General features: G+C 35.2%; 1 protein-coding gene across 5 annotated transcripts in view; it reads left to right on the top strand.

The window, feature by feature from the left end:
* The window catches only part of ATP2C1 (ATPase secretory pathway Ca2+ transporting 1), a 68182-nt gene that overhangs the window by 43430 nt on the left and 1429 nt on the right, over window positions 1-23323 (top strand). For 3 of the 5 annotated variants that reach the window (XM_053972491.1, XM_053972501.1, XM_053972520.1), the window contains 19 exons: window positions 376-451; window positions 952-1018; window positions 2073-2197; window positions 3414-3511; window positions 4984-5079; window positions 5181-5270; window positions 5998-6102; window positions 7783-7939; window positions 9187-9357; window positions 10348-10445; window positions 11991-12041; window positions 12848-13014; window positions 14566-14634; window positions 16214-16330; window positions 17100-17247; window positions 17851-17946; window positions 18725-18866; window positions 19731-19861; window positions 20468-20755. In XM_053972491.1, coding sequence (XP_053828466.1) covers window positions 376-451; window positions 952-1018; window positions 2073-2197; window positions 3414-3511; window positions 4984-5079; window positions 5181-5270; window positions 5998-6102; window positions 7783-7939; window positions 9187-9357; window positions 10348-10445; window positions 11991-12041; window positions 12848-13014; window positions 14566-14634; window positions 16214-16330; window positions 17100-17247; window positions 17851-17946; window positions 18725-18866; window positions 19731-19861; window positions 20468-20584 — 2121 coding nt within the window. In that variant the 3' untranslated portion in view covers window positions 20585-20755. Of the gene's footprint in view, window positions 1-375; window positions 452-951; window positions 1019-2072; window positions 2198-3413; window positions 3512-4983; window positions 5080-5180; window positions 5271-5997; window positions 6103-7782; window positions 7940-9186; window positions 9358-10347; window positions 10446-11990; window positions 12042-12847; window positions 13015-14565; window positions 14635-16213; window positions 16331-17099; window positions 17248-17850; window positions 17947-18724; window positions 18867-19730; window positions 20756-23323 lie in introns of those variants that run through there. The other 2 variants (XM_053972511.1, XM_053972528.1) reach the window with 2 other exon arrangements.

Below are 23323 nucleotides of genomic sequence, written 5' to 3' on the forward strand. Positions count from 1 at the left end.
ATGCCTGTATCTTGAAAATCAGTTTTATTCTTGCTACCAAGAGCTTATTTGGTCTTGGAGGAAGTGGGTAGCTTGTAATTGGCATGATGTTTTGTTTTTTTTTTTTTAATGAAATTTTTAGAAGACCATTATATTTGATTTCTTGCAGATATCACAAAGCCCTAGAGCAATATTTCTAATAAATATTTGATTTCATTGAAGTATTTTTGAATGTCACTGAATTCTGTGAAAGAACAGTCTGGTTTCCTAAAGTAAATGTATGGAAACAGAGGGTATAACTGCATCTTATTCACTGACTGTCTTGAATTTTGTATCTGTGAAGTAAAATGTGGTGCAGTTCATTTGTTAACTGCTGCTTGTTTGCCATTCGTCAAGGCTCCAAAGACACCTCTGCAGAAGAGCATGGATCTCTTGGGAAAACAGCTTTCCTTATATTCCTTTGGTATAATAGGTAAGATAATTTATGTAAAATAATTGCAAAAATTATCTAATGGAAACTAGTGTTGAGGCCTGGGAAATGGAAGACAAAATCTCTAAATATCTTTCGGCTCCTGATTTTATTGGTCACTTTGAGTTTATGTCACTTGTCATCTGAAAATTATAGTGTGACATAACTCTAATTATAAGAGTGTTTACTTGCTTCTTTCTGCAAATGTACTTTACTGACTTTTTGTACTCCAAATATTTCCTTTTAAATTGCAATGTGTCTTGGATTCTGATTCAAGGTGTGCATAAGTGAGTACCTCAAAGATATGATTGGGCAACTTGACTGGCTGATACTTTCTTCATCTTTGCCATACTAATGGAATCATGGAAGTGAAATAAATAATAATTTTTTTATAGGTAGTGCAATGGTAAGCTTTGTTCTGGTTATTTGATTTTTTTCTTGTCCCCATGAGGCCACAGTACATGCTGGTTTTACATTTATCCCCTTGACTGTTTTCTTTATAGGAGTTATTATGTTAGTTGGCTGGTTGCAAGGAAAGCATATCCTTGATATGTTCACAATTGGTGTGAGGTAAGATTTATGTTTTGAAATAATGTAGATAATGCATTACAGCAAGTGTTTGAAAGCTAGTGATCTATTTTATAAATATGCTTGCATACACTGCTCTTAACTTCATGTAATTCAAAATGAAAATAGAAAAGCAAATTCATAAATATTTTTAATGATGCAGTGTGTTCCTGTCAGTCTCTTACACTTTACATTCCTATGATGATTTCTGAGTGTCTTGTAGAACATCTGCAAACAGGCAATAGAGTTGTACAGTTGGAACTTTTGTTGCTGAGTAAATAATATAGCTGTAATTTTACAAGGCATATGACAAATTTATTGCAAGCTTTGTCATGTAGTTCAATATCTCAACTTCTGCTATATTATGCAAACTTAATCCCAGTGTGTTTGCTGAGAACAGCACTGAATTTTGATGGTCTAACTCCATACTCCTAGAAAAGTTGTTGGGTTGCTGATTACATGGGCTGTGCATAAGGCAGAAGGATTTCTTTAAGTGACAGGATCAGACTCTGAAGAATTACGCATTTGTGGAGGGGAGAAAAGAAACCCAGGAACTGCATCTTTCAGCATTTCCTCTGTCATCAGGATTTTTATTTATTTGGTTTTAAGTGACCTTCAAGACCATTCCCTCACTTAATTTGCTGCTGCATCATGATCTGGCAGTAGCAATTGTGGATCAGTGGTGGCATTTATCAGTTCTGTTTAGTGCTGACTGCACTTATTCTTCACAATCTGGGCTGCTTTGCGCAGCCCTAATTAGTGTTTTGTGTAGGCAAAACAGATGTACAATTGATTTCTCCCTCTCCCCTACATTTCTTCATACTTTTGCATAAATAATGAGTAGAAATTATCTAATTTATTTCATTTGTCGCTGTCTTCAGCGTGTTTCTTTTAATGAATGCTTTACAACTAGAATCACATGGCAGCTCCTTCCTTTCTGTTTTAATCTCAGTGACCAGTCAGCTACAGAAACAATGTTCTGAATTTTAAATTCATCATTACTGTGTTTTGCTTTATGACATTTGAAAACAGATCTGTGTATTTACTTTCATTACAGTTTGGCTGTCGCTGCAATCCCTGAGGGACTCCCAATTGTGGTAACAGTGACACTGGCCCTTGGTGTGATGAGAATGGTGAAGAAACGGGCTATTGTAAAAAAGCTGCCTATTGTTGAAACTTTAGGTATGACTAGACTAACTTAGAGATAGTGTTTTTGATGTAAATGTTAGGAAATATTGATGAAAACATTAGTTTGCTAGCAGCGTGTTGGCATCTTTAAAATATTCCTGAATTGAATGTGTGTTACACTGGAGCAATTCAGGGAGATGTTTCTGTGAGCCTTCTAACTACTTTTTTTGAAGAAATAAAAAATCTGCCAGGTAATAGCATGCCATGCTAGCAATGCACTAACCTGATTTGCTGCAAGATGTTCTTGTTATGTAAGACTTGTAAAATGTTTTTTAAATTAAAACTTTCTGGTGTAAATTTAGGAGTGATACTGAAAGTTGAAAAAAACATATTTGAATATTAGAAAAAACTTTGTAATCATAATGCACCTTCAGGATGTTATGCTGCTCTAACTGGAATGTAAAATCATTTAAAAACTTGAACGTTTAAGGAAGTTCTGTATGCAGGTTGAGCATAAAACATGTAAAGCACAGAACATGGAAAAGAAATAAAAATACTAAGTTAAATAATTCTGCTGCATCTGAATTCCTTTTTGCAATTTGAAAATTGGGAATTTTTTTTTTCCAGTGCCTCTAGAGTTTCATCAGTGTTGCAAGGTTTTTTTGTTGCTTGTACAGCTCCTGCTGTCACATCCAGAAATGTCAAGATGCTGCAGTCTCTCAGAATCTCCATTCCAGAGTTAAAGAGGCATATGCAAATCTCACATCTTTGTTATCTCTTCAAGCTTATTAAAATTTGCAGGTTTTTTAGTAAGTCACACTTGTGACTTACTAGTGTGACACTTGTGTAACACAAATATTGTGTCTAGTGTTAAATACCTGTTGTACTTTTTAATAAAGAGGAATGACTTCTATAAAACAGGCTTTTGGTTTTTCTCCTCACCAGGAATCACAATTGAGATTTCAGTAATGTAGTTTGAGCTACAGCAGAATAAAATGAAGGAGAGGTAGTGAATGGAGGCATTTTGTATAAATTGTGAATTTGGGATTTAAATTAGTTTGGAGGGTTTTCTTTATTTATTGGACAAACTCTCAAAGAACCTTGTGCAATTATTCGTTAGTAGTTGAAAATTTTCTGTCTCACTTGTTTTTATTCACAGATACCTGCAGTATTTCTAGAAATTTACTCAGCTTGCGTACTTTTCTCTTTGTTAGTTACTCAGATTGGTCTAAACAAGAATTTTCTTATAAATGTTAATTTGTTTTTTCAGGTTGTTGCAATGTCATTTGTTCAGATAAAACTGGAACTCTGACAAAGAATGAAATGACTGTTACCCATATTTTTACTTCTGATGGGCAGCATGCTGAGGTATGTGGTGTGATACTTAGACTTGAACTTGCCTTTTTGTTTTGTTGTGTGTATCAGCTGAAACATGCTGGACTATACTACAGGTAAAGCATCAGTTAAGAAAGCATAAATTTATTGCATTAAACTCCTGTCCCACAGATCATTTAGTATGCAGCCTTTGAGCTGTGCTATCCAAGCCTTCTCTGGTTACAGAAGCGTTTTTTAATATATGTTCTTAAAACTTTTGGTGACTGTAGGTCACACACAATAAGAGACAGATGCTAAGATACACAGACAAGTCGAAAGATTGTGTTTTTCTTCAGTACAGAAAGTTGAGATTATTTTGCTGTTTCAGATACAAAAAAACCCTCCTAAAATTTACATGTTCCAAACATTTAAGGTGGAGATACACAACTTTTTGTCTAAAAGACAGTTTATTGTGTGAATTATTCATACTGAATATGCAGTGTCATTCTTGCTTTTTTGTTATGGGTGGACTTGCAGGTAGGAGCAGGACATGAAACAATGATTGTTGAGATTAGGGAGTTGCTGGAAAGACCGATGATGTAAATCCGCAAAAGAGAAGCAAAAGCAGCAGGAATGGAAAAGCAGTGAGGTGTGGAACTGCATGTGGGTTCATTGGAATGTTTTAATCAAGTTCTTAAATTCTCAAACTCCTTGAGCAAGGTTTTGTTTCCACAATACAGTTAATATACAGTCTTGTCATTTTATTCTGCAAGCAAAAATACTGGCATTTTTTCACATTGTTTCCTGTTATTTGCCTGTATTTTCTTATATATTCTGATAGTTTTATTTTCTTTTATTTTTTTTTTTTTATTGCTAGAAGTCTATATGAATACTATTATTAGCACAGTTGCATCTGGGTCAAATCAGCTCCTTTTTCCTAAGGGAAAGAGAACTTAATGGCTGAAATATATTAGCTGTTAATGCTGCTACTGTAGATATGAAGAGTTTTTTAGGATCCTAGTGGATGCCTGGTTTTTATGCACTAAAAATACAATTTTACTGGTTTTAACACCTTTCTGAGGGATAACTGAGAGGCTATTCAACTGTTTCTTTTTTTTTTTTTTAACAACTCAATGGAAGTAGGACTCTGCTCTGTAATTGCATTCCCCTGCAAGGGGTATGCATTATTAATCAAGGTAAAGAAAAATAGGAGAAAAAAGTTAGAAAGCAAAGGAAAGAAGAAAAAAAAATGTATGCCTAATACTGTAAGGAAACAACATAGACTACATTCATTTATGCTGAGGAATAAAATCGATACTGTTTAAAGAAATTAGTCTCTAATATATTTTATTGAACTCAGAATGTTGCTGCATTAGAAGCTAAGTAAGAAGAATTCATGCACACTGAGTAAAAGCAGCATTATGAATGGCCTTTTGAAATTCTTCTGTAGTTTATAATAAAGAGCTGAGAGCAGTTAACCTGGTGAACACTACATTGCATGCTGCCTCTGGCTGCTTGTCTTGCAGGTTACTGGAGTAGGTTATAACAGGTTTGGAGAAGTGATGCTTGATGGTGAAGTTATTCATGGTTATAACAACCCATCCATTAGCAAAATTGTGGAGGTAAGATCTTGGAAAGAAAGGTGAGTTTTAACTGATGAAGTAGCATGAGAGCTTTGTATAGCATTTACTTTGTGTTCTGTTTTCTCCTCTTTCTCTTTTAGGCTGGTTGTGTGTGCAATGATGCCTTGATTAGAAACAACACATTGATGGGGAAGCCAACAGAAGGGGCTTTAATTGCACTTGCTATGAAGGTGTGTACTTGATGGTGCTTTTTGGATTCATGGCAGGTGGGAAATGTGTAGAAATAAGTTGTGGCTTTGTTTTTCTCATTTTCTTCTCTTTTGGATCTCCTAGATTTGTATTTGAACTGCTCATCTCCTATGTTTTTCTTGTAAATCTTGGGCGTTCTGAAGGATCAGAAAAAAAAAATTACGAGTGAAGTAAAATCTCTATTTTCATCTTTTTGCACTTAGTACTGTCTTTTTACCTGCCACAAACTGATTCACCTGTTGAATATTGATTGTACTGTCTCTTTCCCAGTTTAACATCAGTAGCAGAGGGAAGTTGACAACTGATGATTGGTGACTGCAGAATTTATAGTGCCTCTTAAGTGCAGGGCTTTTGAATTGTGGCCACTGTGCCTGAAGCGTTTGGGTTTTTTTCTTTTGGGGAGGGAGGGGAGTTGTTGTTTTTTTGTATAATACTATGACACGCCCATTACAGCTACTGAGAAATGTAACAAGGCTCATACTCTATGTTTCACATAGAAACATACAAGTTTCTATGTGTTTTCAGTGTTAGTCTGTCAAGAAGTCTATCTAAATTGTAACAGTGTGCTCAAAAGGCAACTTTGGAGATGAAATTGTTCTTTAATTAAGTGATGTTTGCTAACTAAGGTCTTTCAACAAGTAATCAAATTTCATACTTATTTAAAAAGAAAAGGCTCTGAGATTGTGGTGGTACTTCTGTTTTATACAGATGGGTTTAGATGGAGTCCAGGAAGACTACATAAGGAAGGCTGAATATCCCTTCAGCTCAGAACAAAAATGGATGGCTGTTAAATGTATTCACAGAACACAGCAGGTAAACTTCAATCACTATTGCCATGAGCACTGGCTCTGTAGGATGATTATCTACCTTGTTTAATATCTTCATTTTTCACTTCAGAAGTTTTGGAAGGTTGGCAGCAGTGCACAGTCCTAGAAATATAGCTTGATAATAGACACAGCTTTAGTTTCAAGCTCTGAAGTAGAGAAAAGGAATCACAAGAAATAATTTCCATAAAAGACATCCTGGGAAATTATTTTAAGTGTTTTGAAAACTGAGACCTTGAATGTATACTTAGCCATTTCTCCTTTCTTCTTCTTCCTTCTCAAACATCCAAAGCAATCCTGCCAATATTCTGCTGTTCCAGTGCTGCATAGTTACATAATGAGTTAAAAGCAAGAATATGCATTGATGTTTGATAGTAAAATTTCATTTGTTTGAAAACACAGGGTTTCTGGTTTGATGCAGACATCACGTCCCCAGTGTTGACAAATTTTATTGATGTCAACAGTGGCATGGATTATCAGTAAAACCCATTCTTTAATCTCTTTTTCTGTCTTCCCATACTTTCACATACATATGTGCATTCATGTTTCATTTAGATCCATATAAATGTTTTCATTACAAGTATTGACATAATCACTGCCAGTCTGATAACTGGAGCCTTCTAGACAATATGTGCAACAGCAGACCTTATATTGGATTTATGAAAAAAATCTTCCAGTACTTCAGATCAAAACAGGCTTGCTGACAGTGTTCCAGTATCACTGTAAAATCTGCTTTGGAAAGAAAGTATTTGACTCCTTTTAGCTATATGGGTTATATTGTTGATTATCCATGTCTTTGTAAAGAGCAGAAATTGATATAAGATTTTATCCATATAATGACTTACTGTGCCTGTGTTTTGGAATCAGCAATTTTAAAAGAATGTTGGAAAATTGATAACAGATTGAAAGAGAATATAAATTATTTGAAGACTAAGAAAATACAGTTGATTTAGAAACTTGGAACTCTCTTATGCCTGTCATCAAAGATTGAGGTAACTTGACTGCTGTGCATATAAATAACTTCCCAGGAAGAAAATAGGTATATTTAAAAAGAGCTTTTTAGTTCAGCTGGAGAGAAGATGAGTGATCAGTGACTGGAAATTTATCTGAGACAGCAGTTCTTAATGGAAAGGGGGAAGGAGAAGGAATGAGTTGATTTAGCATTGGAGTTAAGTGTTTGAGGTAGCTGGTAGATACTCAGTCCCATGATATCATCATATCAAGGCTAGATGGCTGTCTGGAAAATATTAGAGTTATTAGGCCTTGTACAGGAATGGAAGGGATGTTCAATGACCTGTGCAGCTGATCTGATGAGGAGCTTAAGGTATTTCAGGTCTAATGTCTGGTGTAGGTTGAATTTCTGTCCTTTGCATGGCCTCTTAGTCTGTAAACTGTGACTTGCAGTGCCTGTGTCTGATGTCTACTGAAATAAGATATTGATTATTAGCTTGGCTCTTTTGGCTTTACTACTCTTGAATGTACACTGTCTAAAGCCACTCAAAATAATGTATTTTTATGTTTAGAAGTGGAAGTTTGAGTTGCATTATGTTCTTAAGATTGTTAACAAAAGCACACACATGTCATGCTTATGTATCCATGTGTGTATGCACTTGTGTATGTGTAATTATGCATGCACACATGTGCACACAGCAGCTCTTCTTTCTTTTAGGACAAACCTGAGGTTTGCTTTATGAAAGGTGCTTATGAACAAGTCATTAGATACTGTACATCGTATAACTGTAAGGGACAGAGCCTACCCCTGGTGCAGCAGCAGAGAGAGCAATACCAGCAAGAGAAGGTGTCTATGGGTTCTGCAGGGCTTAGAGGTAAGGCTGTTTCAAAAGTCTCTCAAAATACCAATTTCATTTAAATGGCACTGGTTGTTGTTTAAAAAACAAGCAAGAGCAACCCAAAACACTGGGATCTTTTTTGTTTAGTTGGTTGGGTTTTTTTTTTGTTCAGTAAGTGCCACCGTGTTTAGTCTTTAGGCCTGTATAATACCATGATTAAACTGCAGGGGGTAAGAAAGGGCACTGTTGCTTTCTGTCATCTCTTGCATGTGACCATAACTGAACAGTAAATTGCTACTTAATGGCTAGCATACCTTACTATAGATGCCTGTGGGTTTTTTTTAATGTGAATGTGTTTATTTGTCCATTACTTTGGCTCCTGTCACCTTCATGAATTAGGCTAGCACAACTAATTGCAGGTCAGGAGATGCCATTAGAATTATATTCTGTGTTAACAAGCTCTGTAGAATTTTAGATAAAAACCAATATTTTTCACAAGATGATTGACAGGAGTTGATTATGGGCCAGGATTATACATGACTGGCTTTCTTTGGCCTCTGTAAAGATATCTCTAGGCTGTGAAGTCCATGCACAGCTCTTTAATTAAAAAAAAAAAAATTAATGGAGGGGTTCTCTGTGGCTCAGGAAATTCCTAAGATGCAAATTATTAGAAGCTGAGAGGATATGCTAGGAGTGGTATTTTTTTTCTGTTTTATTTGAACAGTCATTTGTTCTGTCTGTCAAAAAAATCAAGGGTAATGCTTTGAAAAGAGCAAACTTGGTTTTTCCTTACAACTCTAGTGACATTTAAATATATTTGAATCAAGAATCCTACTTGAAAAGACATTCCAGAAAATATTCACCATGTACTCAATGAAATCTGCCTCTCAAAAGGTAAAAAAAAAGCTAAAGCAGAAAATAAATATGGTAACTGATCCTCCCTTTCATCCTAATGCATAAAAGAAATGCACAGAGAAATCACAAAGCTAGATGTGGTTCTCTTTCCACACAGTCAAAATATAAACACTTTCAGATGAGAATAAATAGGAAAGTTATCTTTCAAAACTGGCTGTTTGGTAAGGAGTTCTTTACAAGACAAGAGTGTACATAAGTAGGCTATTGTGAATGCTCAGCATTGCTACTACCAAGGTTTAAAAAAAAGGAAAATATGAATTCCAGCCCTTTGCTTTATGCTGGCCTGTTAGTTAGAAACAGTTGTTTTAAATGCTGATGTAAACATTAATTTCAAATCTTAACATTTTTATTTCTTTTTCTTCTTAAAGTTCTGGCCTTAGCTTCTGGTCCTGAGTTAGGACAGCTGACTTTTTTGGGCCTTGTGGGAATAATTGATCCCCCGCGGACTGGTGTAAAAGAAGCTGTTACTACACTCATCACCTCAGGAGTTGCAATAAAAATGGTTACTGGAGATTCACAGGAAACTGCAGTTGCCATTGGTATGAATAGTTCACTTCCTTTCATATTTTCTTGTTTTCTGCTTAGCTAATTGTTAGGAAGTGTTTGTATTAAGTCTTTAACATTTGTGAGTTCTGTATTTTGGATTAGTGTATGGCACAGTGGAATTAACAGGGAAAAAGACCCACAAAACCTATGACCCCAGCCTGAAGTGATACTTTGGTTTCAGCTTGAATAGCAGTTTTTCCAGTTTGGTTAACATATGACTTTGGCTGTTTGAAACTGTATTTTTTCATGTTGTTTACTTATGACATATGCTTGATTTCTGATTCTTACTGTTACATCACCACCACCCTGCCTACCCTCAGATTTGGGTGCCTGTCTCTGACAGCAGGGATGAACTAAAAGAGCCAGTGATGAGGAATAATGATGTATGGCACTTCAGTGCTGTCTAGTACAGTTTTGTCCATATAACCAAGTTTGAAACTTAAGTATTATTAACAAATATATAAACAAACTACTTAACTTCTTTTTACAATACAATGCATTAAAGAACAAGCACTTTAGCCAGAATAAGAATTCTTTACAAACAGGATGATGAGTAGTTGAGTGTGCACAAGAAGAGTATACCCCCTAAATGAGAATATTTTATCAGAGATTTTTTTTCTTACCCTTGTCTCCCTCATGTTACTTTGGATTTTCTGTCATGTTATTTCTGAACTGTAAATTCTTTGAGAGGACTGAGATCTTCTTTTTGTTCATATGACACCTGACAGAATCAACTACAGACCTTTAGACCTAAAAAGACTAAGCAAATAAATATCTGATTTAGGATAGACTTTGTAGCATGTTGTAAAGAGTTCATCTAATTTACTCCAACATACTGAATCAATAATGTAGGAAGATGTTCTGCTCCGGGTATTTCAAATCTGAAATGCTGCAGAAAATACTAGGATTAGAAAAAAGAAGGGCACTTAATGTCTTAAAATGGTAAATTATTATAATAAGGTTTTTTATGATTTTTTTTACAGCTAGTCGACTAGGATTGTATTCCAAAAATTCACAGGCAATCTCTGGAGAAGAGATAGATGATTTGGATATTCAGCAGCTTTCTCAAATAACACCAAAGGTTTGTTTTGATGTACTACTTACTGAATGTAGCAAAGGATACACTTACATATTGAGAAGTGCTCTTTATTCTGTGGCAAGCTAAAATGTAATTTCAGAGTGACAAATAATATTGTTCTAATAAGTATCTTTTGGTCTGACATATGACCAATACGAAAATCTATTTCTTTCAACTTACACAGTTATCTTTTTAGATACAAAAAAATAAAGATAAAGAATAAATTGCTTCTGTCTCTTTTAATGATTCAGGGTTTTTTTTATCTTTAACTTTCATTTTGCCACTATTACTTTTTTGTATTATTAGGCCATTTTATTTCTGAGCAACTCAGTTCATTTATATACTCTTAGAGTCTGCATGTTCAGACAGTCCATTCTTTTGTAATTTGTAAGACTTGTCTGTGTTTTTAATGATTTTGATTGATCTGAGGTCACTAGTTGGGAATTTTGAAAGGGTTTATTAAGTTATTGCTTAATACTTTTTAAATAACTAAATGGATTAACCACTGTTCAAGTTATGAATGTGAAGACATAATCAAATGCAATAGAGGTTCAGGTTTAGCTATGTTGCAAAATTCTTGCATCAAAATGCTGCTCTGTTTGCAAAGGACTGCAAAATTAGACTGCAGCATGCTTGAACCTAGTGTAAGCAAGCCAAAAGCCAATATTTGCATTCAAGAAATGTGCATGTCAGCTTTCTGTCTTTTCTTAGTGACTCACAGAAACTGGGAAAAAGCAAGAATTGTGTGGCAAATAGTAATTTTTGGTTTATATGGTAATAGGTGTTCTTAAGGTCTGTCCACATTAAATAACTGAAATAGATACAAATTTACTTACACGTGTTTGACCTTTGACCCAATTGCTTTTCTAGGTGTTTGCTTAAAATCTTACTAGGAATTAAAATCAACTAATAAGATTGATAGCTGTATATAGTCTAAACTGATTGGTGAGAAATCTAGCTCTTTGTCAGGCTTCTTGAAAAGGAAAAATGCTAAGTGTATGGAGATTATGGAAAAACTAAATTCCACATGCCCAAATTTCAATTTACAGAGAAGTCCAGATTCCAAGAAAAATCTGAAAATTGATCCTTCCAAGTCAGAATTTTTAATTCTCTTTAAAAGTTCAATTGTTAATAATATGCTATAAAGTAGTAAAACTGAAATATCCTGAGTAACTTGTCACTTGTGCTGACAAGGAAAAAGGATGTTGATTGTAGAGTCAGCACCACAATTGCCTGCATTAATTTAGTCAGGAAGACCAGCAGAAGCCATTATACCTCAGTTGCTTCATTATTTTAGAAGGCTTTTAAATTGCACATTATATCTTGAAATAAGTAGCACTAACTTTGTTTACCAGAACACACTTTGAATCTTCTCTAAAATTAATGATTTCATTCAATTGAAAACACAGCTCACTGTTCAGCTAAGAGCTAACAAGAATAATCAAAGTTCGCCTTTGATTGTATTTTTTACCCTCTACCTTAAAAGAATCCAGTGCAGTTCTTTACATATCTGAAATTTTCACCACTACTTCATTACTCTTTTAATAGGTTGCAGTATTCTACAGAGCCAGTCCCCGACATAAATTGAAAATTATAAAGGTACGTCTTACAGAGGCTCAAAGCTGGACTGTTGCTGTGGGTATTGCCTTTGCTGCCTTCACTTAAACTATAATGCTACACTAACTATACATACACTAAACTATAGTGCTACAGTGTGTAAAGATGAAATCAGATGTGCATCTGATTGGGCAGTGAAGTGTACTTGAAAATATTACCTAGAAAAATGCATAGTGCCCACAAGGAATAGGTAGGTAACATTGTACTTTCTTCTATGTAGGGAGCTGGGGATTGATTCAGATTTTGTGTCATGTTGCAGTAACACAATTCAACTAGGAGCTTGAAAGAACCATATTTCTGATACTTGTCACATGAGATAAAAGGGAATGAATTTCAAGCTGTGTCTGTGGCAATGCCTCTATTCAAAAGTTAACAAAAGAAGGTATCAAAGAAGGAGGGACTCAGTGTAACAATTGGAAAAATCAGAAAAGTAACAATAAGGAGAAGTCAAAACACTGAGACCATAGGGATGCATGCAAGACTTATAAGAAGGTGATAATGGTAATATGGAAATACAGTATCTCCTATCTTTCTCTAGAGTTTTTTTCTTTCCCCTAAAGGCAATTTTTATATACCCTAGCTTTAAAATTTAGGCTGTCTGAATATACAAATGGAAGTTTAACCCAAAATCTTGTAGAACAGAAGCAACTGCTTTTTTTTTTTTTTAGGACATTACAGTGCAGCTATAAGAGATGGGGGAGGGGGAGCAGTGACACAACCTTGTATCTAGAATAATTTTATAGGATAGGTTATTTCAATTCCTGATTTAAGTTCTTTTCCCTCTCTAGTCCCTGCAAAATAATGGTGCCGTGGTAGCTATGACAGGAGATGGAGTGAATGATGCTGTTGCTCTGAAGGCTGCAGATATTGGTGTAGCCATGGGACAAACTGGAACAGATGTTTGTAAAGAGGCAGCAGATATGATCCTCGTGGATGATGATTTTCAGACAATAATGTAGGTGGCCTTTATATACATATAGGTATACTATATAGCTTTAACAAGATGTTGCCTGGGTTAAACAAATAGAAGTTTTCCTGAACTTGTAAATGAGTTTGTAGCTGCTGTAAATGAGTTTTCTGCTCAGTCACAAGTATTAGCATGTTTGGAAACGTAACTGAGGTGAAATTGTGAGTCTATTAGAGGTTAGTAATTTTCATTCAATTTTGTACTCCAGAAGCATAAAGCTAATGAAAAAATGACAGCATTCCACTCAAAGTTATGTAGATCTGTTTGTTTTCAACTCTTAAATGTGGTGATTTCAGAAAAGGAAAAAAATACTGACTGTTTAGATATCACAGGTGAAAATAGGTTATTAGTGTCTGGTAACCAGCTGTTTGTACTTGTTCATTTTTGGTTGGTGTATTTCAAAAAGAGCTTAGCTAAACTTTTCTTATTTTGACTTTAATTCATCTGACTTTTGAAGGTAGTGACTGTTGACAGAGCTGAACTGCTGTCTGGCAAAATAGCCTTCATTTTGAAATTATGCATCAATCTCAGAACACTTCAGTTCCAAAAGTATGACATTTAACCCTTGGGAAGAAGTGAAATGGAGAAGTACAGTATAAGAAAATCTACCTATGTAGCAGTATGTCACAAGATGATCTGAGGTTGTCACACTAATTCAGCCAACAAAGATGTGCTGTTATGCAAAAACATAACAGAGAAGGGAATAATTTTAACATAGGCAGAAGAGTACATAGGAAGGACATCTGTAGTAAGTACTTTACATGGACTTGGTGAGGTTTTTGCTGGATTCTCAAAATTTTGCTCACTTCTTCAGGAGAGTTCTCAATAGGAGAGAGTGAAGTGTGGTGAATGCTAAGGAAAAAAAGAAGTATGAACTTCCATAGTTTTACATATTTTCCCCACCCTTTTAATTATTTTTAAGTTACTGAAGGAATGCTGTTTGAGTATTGGGGGAGTGTAAGAAAAGAATCAGTTTTATTTGCAGCAAAGCAGGCTTGATTTGGGTACCAGAAAATCCTTTCTCACTGCAGTAATTGTGATAATGTGATAGGCAAGTTGTGACACATGCTAGGGGTTGGGAAGATGGTCTGTACATATTTCATTCTGGTACAGGAAGAATACATGGTCCTCTAAAGCCATGCTGTGTTTCTGGGTTTTTTTTTTTAAAGTGTGTGTGGGGGGGGGGGAGGTGTTGGTTTTTTGGGTTTTGTTGTTTTGTTTTTTTTTTGAATTATCTGACTTGATTTAGATCGAAGATGGTTGTGGATTTTGAACATAGAGGAAATCTTACTCTAATAATTACATTTTCAAAGTTAAACATCTGGAAAAAATAACTTGTGATTATTCACAATCACAGAATAGTTTGAGTTCTTATAGTCAAGTTGAAAAACAATGACTGCCAAATTTAAAATGCCTCAACTCCATTTGTTTCTTGCTGGTTTTATTGCTGCTTAAATTCGTACTTTTTTTGTTTGTTTTAAGCTTTTCTTGGCAGTAGATTCACTTGTCTTGTAATGTAATCTTTGTTTTTAATTGCAGGTCTGCAATTGAAGAGGGTAAAGGAATTTATAATAATATAAAAAATTTTGTTAGATTTCAACTGAGCACGTAAGTTTGAAAAGCTGTCAGTATCAGAAATTTCTTGTGAATGAATCAAAGCATGAAGCAGATGCATAAATTCATGTTAATACTGTAAATTTCAAGTAGGATGCTGATACACTGTGCTTTTGAGTTTTCACTATTTTGTGTTTGGTGGCTTGTTTTATTTTTAAAGACCCAGAAGATAGTGCAGTAAACAGTGATGTGTAACTTTGTCATGGTTCTTCCTGTTGAGATGTGTAAAGTCAGTTACTGAAGGGATAATGAGAAACAGGAGAGCTGCCTTTGGGTCCCTGTTTAAATGAGAAGCTGGTAGTCAGTCCCTCCTTAACCAGTACATGTATTCAAATGGAGGAAACCAGGGAATCAGGAGGTTAGTTTTTCTGAAATCCATGTACTGGTTTATGAAATGAGCTAACTATATGAAGCTGACTTCCTTTTCTTGCACATAAAGATTCATGTGCTAGCTACATAATGTGTATGTAAGACAAGAGGACAAGAGTTTATTAAGCCTTAGTTTCAAATTTTTTGTGAGTTTATCTTATTGGATCTGGACTCAGGGACATGTTTTTTCTCTTTACCATGTCATTCATGTACTTTTTTGAAGCCTTCATGACATTTCAGAGTGGTCTTAAATTTGCAGAAGTTAAAAAGATACAACAAACAACCAAAACTAAAACCGCAAATAAAACAAACCCAAAAAAGCCCCAACCCACAAACAACAAATACCACCCAAAAAACCCTCCAGAACAACACAAAATTCACAACAAAAACTCCCAACACAACAAAACCCAGAAAAGACTAATTTGTTTACCTGCATAAACGCTCTAAGGAGTGACATATGCTTTCAGCCTTACCGAGTGTCCTGTCTAGTCTTACCAAGACTGGACTAGGAATCTGCTGCTGAAAAATAACTAATCACAGATGTTCTAAGAAAGTGTGCTTACCTATTTTTGATGAATCCCTTTGGTTTTTTCTGTCCCTCTTTGCAGGGAGAGCATAATAGGGTTCACTACAGTGCTAAATTTGGAATTATTGTAAGCCTTACTTTCTTGGTTATGAAACCTCTTAATCTTGCACTCTAGCTAGTAATGAGGAGTGGTTGTAGGTATTTTTAGGGAGCTTGAGTAGTACCTTGCCTTGACTGACCAGGCAAGCCAGGGACAGGTGCACAGAGGGAGTTTGTTTACATCAGGAGTGGAAAAGCAGTTTATTTTTCAATACCATTTTTCAAATTCCACTTCTGGCACAAAAAAAGTATAGGACCCAGTTCCCCATAAAAAAATCAATTAGGTGATGGTGAGTGATAATTCTGAAATATTACCTAAAAGTTTGGGAGGTTTTAAAATGCAAATTTGCTACCTTTTTGTTGCCAGAACAATGCTGTTTTAAATACAGACTGTGTCAGAATGAGTATTCGAAAGATTTCATGCTCTGCCTTAAAGTTCGACTTAACATCAGTCATGATTCACACTGTCAAAATATATATCTACTCTTAAACAGTTGAAGTGTTGATTACAAAGCAGTTATCAGTGGATCTTCAGAAATGTTCAATGCTGACAGTTGTAAAAATGGATTCTTTCAACAGGAGTATAGCAGCACTGACTTTAATCTCACTGGCTACATTAATGAACTTTCCTAATCCTCTCAATGCCATGCAGATCTTATGGATCAATATTATTATGGATGGACCTCCAGCTCAAAGGTAAGTAATTACTCTTAACTCTGTTAGGTTCTGTAGTCCTTTTACTTCAGCAAGGGAAATGGTTGCTTGTAAAGGAAACTGTGAAGTGTTAAACTTCAGTGAGATGTTTCAGAAATAGCAAACTTTTCTCTACAACTCCCTGAAAGGTGGATGTAGTCAGGTGGGGGTTAGTCTCTTTCTCCAGACAGCAACTGACAGAACAAGAGGACACAGCCTTAAGCTGTGCCAAGGGTTGGATATTAGGAAAAAGTCTTTTTTTTAAAGGAAGGAGTGATAAAGTACGGAATTGTCTGCCCAGGGAGGTGGTGGAGTCACCATCCCTGGATGTGTTTAAGAAAAGATTGGATGTGGCACTCGCTGCCATGGTTTAGTTGAGGTGTCAGGGCATGAGTTGGACTTGATCTTGAAGGTCTCTTCCAACCCAGTGATTCTGTGTGAACTTTCTCTGTGAACTTCAATGTTTGCAGTATGTTTCTTTCTTTCTTTCTGCAGTATGTTAATTCTATTTAGTTTGCTTTAGTGTCTAATTATATGGGGGCAGCAAGGATACCTAAAGATCCATGGATATGCCCATGAAACTTGCATGCAGGGTTCTGGCTTCCCTCTGGGTTCTTCCTCTGACCCTCTACTGCAAGTAGATGGAGTGAGAGATGGTGAGGAACTAGCATTAAATCCTCTTTTTTTCAACTCAGAAAATCTAATCCTTAAGTTAGAAGCAGTGAATTAATTTTATGATGATAAAAATGTAAAATGTTCTTTTAATTGTAAGCCTTGGGGTGGAGCCTGTGGATAAAGATATTATTCGAAAACCTCCAAGAAATCTGAAGGACAGTATTCTGACCAAAAACCTGATCATTAAAATACTGGTTTCATCAATAATTATCGTCTGTGGAACACTGTTCGTCTTCTGGAGAGAGGTATGACAAAAGTGCAAAACTTAGAGCAGCAACAACCTAATTTAAAAGAAATCCTTTTTATACCAGCAGTTGGAATTCAGAGTTAATATGAACTTAGTAGTGAGTATTGAGCTTATTTAATACTAGCAGAGTAGAGAGGAAGATTTTTCCAAACAGTTGTTGAAAAGTGAAATATAGTTTTATTCCCCAATCTCTATTTTAACATAGACTTTTTCAGGTTCTAAATCTACTTTGGAAACTTTGCCCATAGAAAGTAATTATGTAAATCTTCTAACCAGATTTTGTTTTCCCAGTAGGGAAAAATGTGGGAATGTTTGGTAATGCATTGTAGAATTCCTGCTATTCCATGTGCTTTTATAAATATTGGTCAGGAGGCTTCATTTAATCATAGTTTGGAATTACAGATCTTTATAAATTGCAAGTGTGTAATATTTGCTGTATGATTTAATAAATCAGCTTGGGGCAAACAAGTTATTTTTGCTTTCATTTCCTAACTAGTAAAACTTATTTTAGAATTATTGTAATAATTTTGTTTAATTGACTTTGTTAAATTGTGGAGGGTTTAAAGCATACTAAAGCCATTTCATTTTATTTTGTTGGCAGTTAAGAGACAATGTAATAACACCACGAGATACTACCATGACTTTCACCTGTTTTGTATTTTTTGATATGTTCAATGCTTTGAGTTCTAGATCTCAGGTATGTGATTCATATTGTCCATTTACACAGTATTAACACAATAATCAGAGTTTTCTTTGAGGGAAGATCTTGCTGTGTTTGCTTCAAGTGTTTTCCTGCAGATTTACTTCACACCTGGTATTAAGCTCAGAGTTTCATGTATTCATTAGGTAGGATTTCTTAATTTAAACAAATTAAGTAATTAACTTATTTGTAATTTGGTGGTGTCCTGACAAAAGCAAGGAAGTTGTTATTAAGAGGTGAAGTGTGATGATCCTTTGTATTGCTGTGATTGTTTTTTTCTTTTCCTGGAAATTCTGTCAGTTCAGCAGCCTTACCAGAGTGTGAAGCTTCTTGAAGGCCTTAGCTTTTATATTTTGTAATCCTAAACCCATAGTCCAAGGAAAATTTCTGAAACTGTTCTGAATTTTTTATCTGTGTATATTTTTTCATTTTAAGGAAACAAGTCTGAAATTTTGTGATAGTATACATTACTACATTTACTGTAATTTGCAGTCTTACCTGTTATGGCATAGTGTAGGGGTAACCTTTTTCTGATGAACTGTACTTGTGGAATAGTGGGATCAATGTACAAGTTGTTGACTATGAAGACAAGACTTGTAAACTATTTACCAGGGAGAAGATGCAATTAGCCTGTTCAAGAACTTGTTCTGGATTATCTAAGAGGTCAACAGTAATATTTTATATTTTTCTAAAAATTTGGGTGAAAAGAAATTGTATTTTCTTGTCCAGATAATTAAGATTACATGTACCTTGTAACATATTATTGTTTTTACAGACAAAGTCTGTGTTCGAGATTGGACTTTGCAGTAACAAAATGTTCTGCTATGCTGTCCTTGGATCGATAATGGGGCAGTTATTGGTCATTTACTTTCCTCCACTTCAGAAGGTTTTCCAAACAGAGAGCCTGAGTATCTTGGGTAAGAACAGTTCTCTCTTCAAAACTTTGCATTAAGGATTAATTTATAAATGTGGTGGGTGGTGGTTCTGTATGGCTGTTTGCATACAACAGGAATGTAATAAGGAATTAAATAAGCCTGATGATGCTTTTTGTTTTGTGGGTAGGGTTTTTTTGGGGGTTTTGTTTGTTTTATTGATTTGGTTTTTAAGTTTTTTGAATTGTTCTAGATGTTTTCTTTGGGAACCATTATTTAAATGAATATGGTACATAACTGATCAGTGTGTTCTTAAATTTTTATAAAGGGGCTTACTTATTTGGGAGTTTTTAATATAAATTTTGTTGCAGGCAAAATTATTGACTTTGTACGTTTCTGAGCACTGTTAATTTAACTAGCTCACAACTTTTTTCTCTAACTATAAACACCTTATTTAGAAATCCTGATCCTTTAATATTGATTGCACTGTCATAGGGTAAAGAAACAGGAGGATTTTAAAAAGCAATTGATGCATAATGCTGTTGGCCTCATTAAGATTTAGATTTATTACATATGTAGTTTTCTGGAGTTAAGTGATTGTAATGAAATACATGTATTTATTGTAGCATAATTTCTGATGATATTATTTTTCAGAATTTAGTTAATTATGTTGCTGAAAATGTTTATGAAATCCTTTAAAAGCTTTTAATATCTTGTGTGTAGTTATGATTTATGCATAAACTATGTATGTTAATCTTCTGGGCCTGCAAAAAATTGAACCTTGCTTAATTTCTCCTGAACTTTGCCAATGATTGGGAGAAAATTTGAAAGTCTTGTAAGTCTCGTTCACTTTTAAGTCTCCCCTCAGCCTTAAAACCAATTTTAAAGAAGGCTAATTATCTCTTCCAGATTTACTGTTTCTTCTGGGACTCACTTCCTCTGTGTGCATAGTGACTGAGCTAATAAAGAAGTTTGAAAGAAGCAAGGAAAAGATCCAGAAACGTGGAAGTTCTTCTTCATCAACTTCATCTTTTCTTGATGTATGATGCATATTGCATTCTTGTGTTTGCAAACTTAGCGATTGCTGTCTAAAGATGTTGGAGAAAGCAAAACACTATCTGGAGGATAAAGAAATCCTGAGGGCTTTTGACAAGTCCTTTGTTTCACTGCTAATGACGAACTTCATGTTTCAAGACTGTTTAGAATTTAACTTCCAGCTGTGGAAGTAACAAATGAAATTATGCAACTTTGGTAACGTTTTTCCTCAAACATAAATTTACTTTTAAGATTGAATGGTATTGTGGGTGGGAGGGGGCAGGGGTTAATTTAAAGAAAGATCTAAGCCCAAGTCCCATTTTCTGCACTTAAAAGACATAACTGTGTAAAATCCTTCTCTTAGATATAAATATTTTAGTTTGTTTTTATTTAAAGCATTATACTATTCTACTTTTATGGTGATGGGACTTTGCTATTAATACAAGGATAAAAATATTTCAGAGGCATTCCACTGGGTTTAGAGTCTGTCACAAGAGTGCCATATTCTAGCTACTGTATTTATTTACTTTATCCTGCAATGTGTAAGCGGCTCAAGTACCTTGTGCTACAGTTTTTTTGTATCCCAAATTTGTTTTTTTTTTTTTGCACAGGATGTGACCGCTGTCGGATCACTGTTTTTCTTTTCTTTTTCTGTGATTGAAAAGCCTATACTGCAATTTGAAGTAAATGTTTGCTTTTCTTATAAGTGTGTCCTCTCTTTGTTTTGAAAGAAACTGGCATTTACATGAAGTGAACGAGCTTGTTTTGATATGATTGCAGGTAAAGGCTTTGTTTCATGCCTTGTTCCATATTGACTTTAGCTTATGACGGTGAGATCACTTGAGTGATTTATAAGACAGAAGTTATTTGTAGTGTACTGAATTAGAAAATTAATGCAATAATCCTCACTGGGCAAAAAAAACCCCATCCCTCTCTCAAAGAAGCTTCATTCTCCTTCCTTCTTCCTTCCTTCCTGTTCATAAAAAACCCTGATAGGGTAACTTCGAATTTTAACCCACAGAATTACTTTTAGAGCTAGAAAAGCATTATAATAGATTTGTTTTGACATTGTAAAACTATTTTTAATGTATTACAATGTCTGAATACTCTAATATTCACTAATTGGACATAGTGCTTTTCCTCAAAATAGTCTTGCCCTGTTGTCATCAGTGTCATCTCATCATCCTTTCAGGAAATGCAAGGAACTATCACCTAAAGCATCTTGAAAAGAGGATGTCTAAAGATTGCTAGGGGAAGTCAAACACACAGTGGTATTTCTTTCCCTTGTAAACTTGTGCATGTGCATCTCTCCTCAGTGTAGCCTGAAAATGTGACAGTGGGATTGGCTCTGGCCCATGCTGTCACAGTGGTCATCCTGTCATTTGAGGAGGAATTGTCAGGAACAGACACTGGGGTATTTCTGCACTTGCCATTGTGACTTGACCCACATGCCATGCTTGAAAGCTGATGTTACTGGAATTGTAATTCTTCCTTTTGCCTGTAGGATTCCTAGACTTTGCCAGGAAATGGGGCTGCAGACAGGGCATGAATGCACATTCAGTCAGCTTTATACATGCAGTTCATCCATGGCTTCTCCTGACTCTCAATATGTCCATAATACCTGGACTACCAATGTGCTGGAGATGTGATTGTGTAAACACCAAGATCCTGTAGCACTTGGCCCTCATCTCTTCCTGGGGTTGTTACCACTGAGCTGGGAGGGCCTGAACAACATGACCTCTTACAGAAATGCTCTCATGTCTTCAAGCAAAAGTTTCTTACTTGTAGCAGTTCTGCCTTTCAGAAGTTGGACAAATTTGACAGTTGTTGAACAATTACTGCCTTTGGCAAGTGGGGCTGTAGCTGTTCAATATTGTAGTGTGTTCAGTATTTTAATAGAATTTCAGAACACTTTATTAATGAATAATAAGGATTTTATTAATGAAGACAGATAGTAAAAGCTGACAGTGCATGCTGATGAAGAATCTCGAACAAACTTTGATTTTGTGAAGGGACACAGCTATAGCTTTCACATAGTAAGTCTTGTGGTTGATATTCTTCCATGGGATTTGACTGCTTTATGCTCTGCTCGTGGTCTTGGAGTCCCAGAAATCTAGGTAAGTACAGATGAATGCCGGATTGTTGTTTAAGCTTGGAAGTATCATTGCCAAGTCTTTAAACAAATGTTACTAAGTGCCCCTTTCCCAGCACAAATCCCACTTTCTGACTAAGGATTTCACTAAACAAATAAAATTTCAGTCTCTTAAGGACAATTTTGCCTTATTGCAGGGTAGGCTTAGTTGAATGTAGTTCACTTAAATGTGCCAGAAGTTTTGGTGCTGTGTTTTCCAATGGAAGGCAAAATACTAACAAGTAATAAATCTAGTTCAATGTCATTATATATAAAACATGCCTGGACTGAATTCCATTGCCATTATTTTGGCTCCTCTTATGATTCATTACCACTTTACAGCAGGTTTGAGATATTTTTTTTTTTCCAGAGCAGTTGAATCAATAGCAGGAACTTTCCATAAAAATTAAGAGGCATTTCTTATGGGATAGAAATAAGCAACAGCTGAGTAATTTACCTGCTTCTATTGAAGCATGGAATAAAGAATTTTGGTTTTAATAAATAAAGGCCCTTTATTTTTTAATATTCCTACAAAGAGGATGAAAGTCCTATAATGAGTCAAAAAGGAAAACTGTAGTACTTTATATTCTGCATGGTAATCCTAGAATCAGTGATTACTTTTTTCAGCAGGACTGGGTTTTGCAATGAGTGTGTATCATTTCATTAGCAATAAAGGACAGCTGAGTTCTGCATTGAGAACATATTTCCACTACAGTAATTCTTAATTGAGTCAGCTTTCCCAAGGGTATTCTCAAAATGCCATGTGGTCATAGCAGTGTTTTTATCCCAAAGAGGAATATTTGACCTTATTCTAGTCTTCTGAATTATCTAATTGAAAATATGACTTATCAAATCTCAAGAATTTTTACTACCTCTAGCAGTTTTCTGATGTGGGATTCAGAGTAAATGAAGATGTCTCTTCTCACCAGCACTAAGAAAGTGGACTCAAATACACCTGTATTTTTATATTTAAGACTTATTATGCATGTGACTATTTCTGATGATTAAAAACTAGGGAATTACAAGCTCGGTAAAATAAAACCAAGCTCATAATGGGCTCATAATGGAGAAGAGGATGATTTGGACAATTAAGAATTTCAGTTTTACTTAGTAAAATCAGTAAGTGTAACCCCTTTCAACTTTTAAATAAAAGTAATCTGATGGAAATGTGATGCTGTGGGCTGCTGTACATAGAAACCTAGAGAAATGTGTTGTGGTGTGGTTGGGTACACGTGCCATCTGCTGGTAGTTCAGTAAGTAGCAGCTTTTGTACTGGAAAAAGATCTTGCTAGGACAGGCTGTATCTCAAAACTAGTTTTCTCTTTAATGTAACATT

The sequence above is a fragment of the Vidua macroura genome, chromosome 1 (assembly GCF_024509145.1).
Source record: "Vidua macroura isolate BioBank_ID:100142 chromosome 1, ASM2450914v1, whole genome shotgun sequence".
NCBI lineage: Eukaryota > Metazoa > Chordata > Aves > Passeriformes > Viduidae > Vidua > Vidua macroura.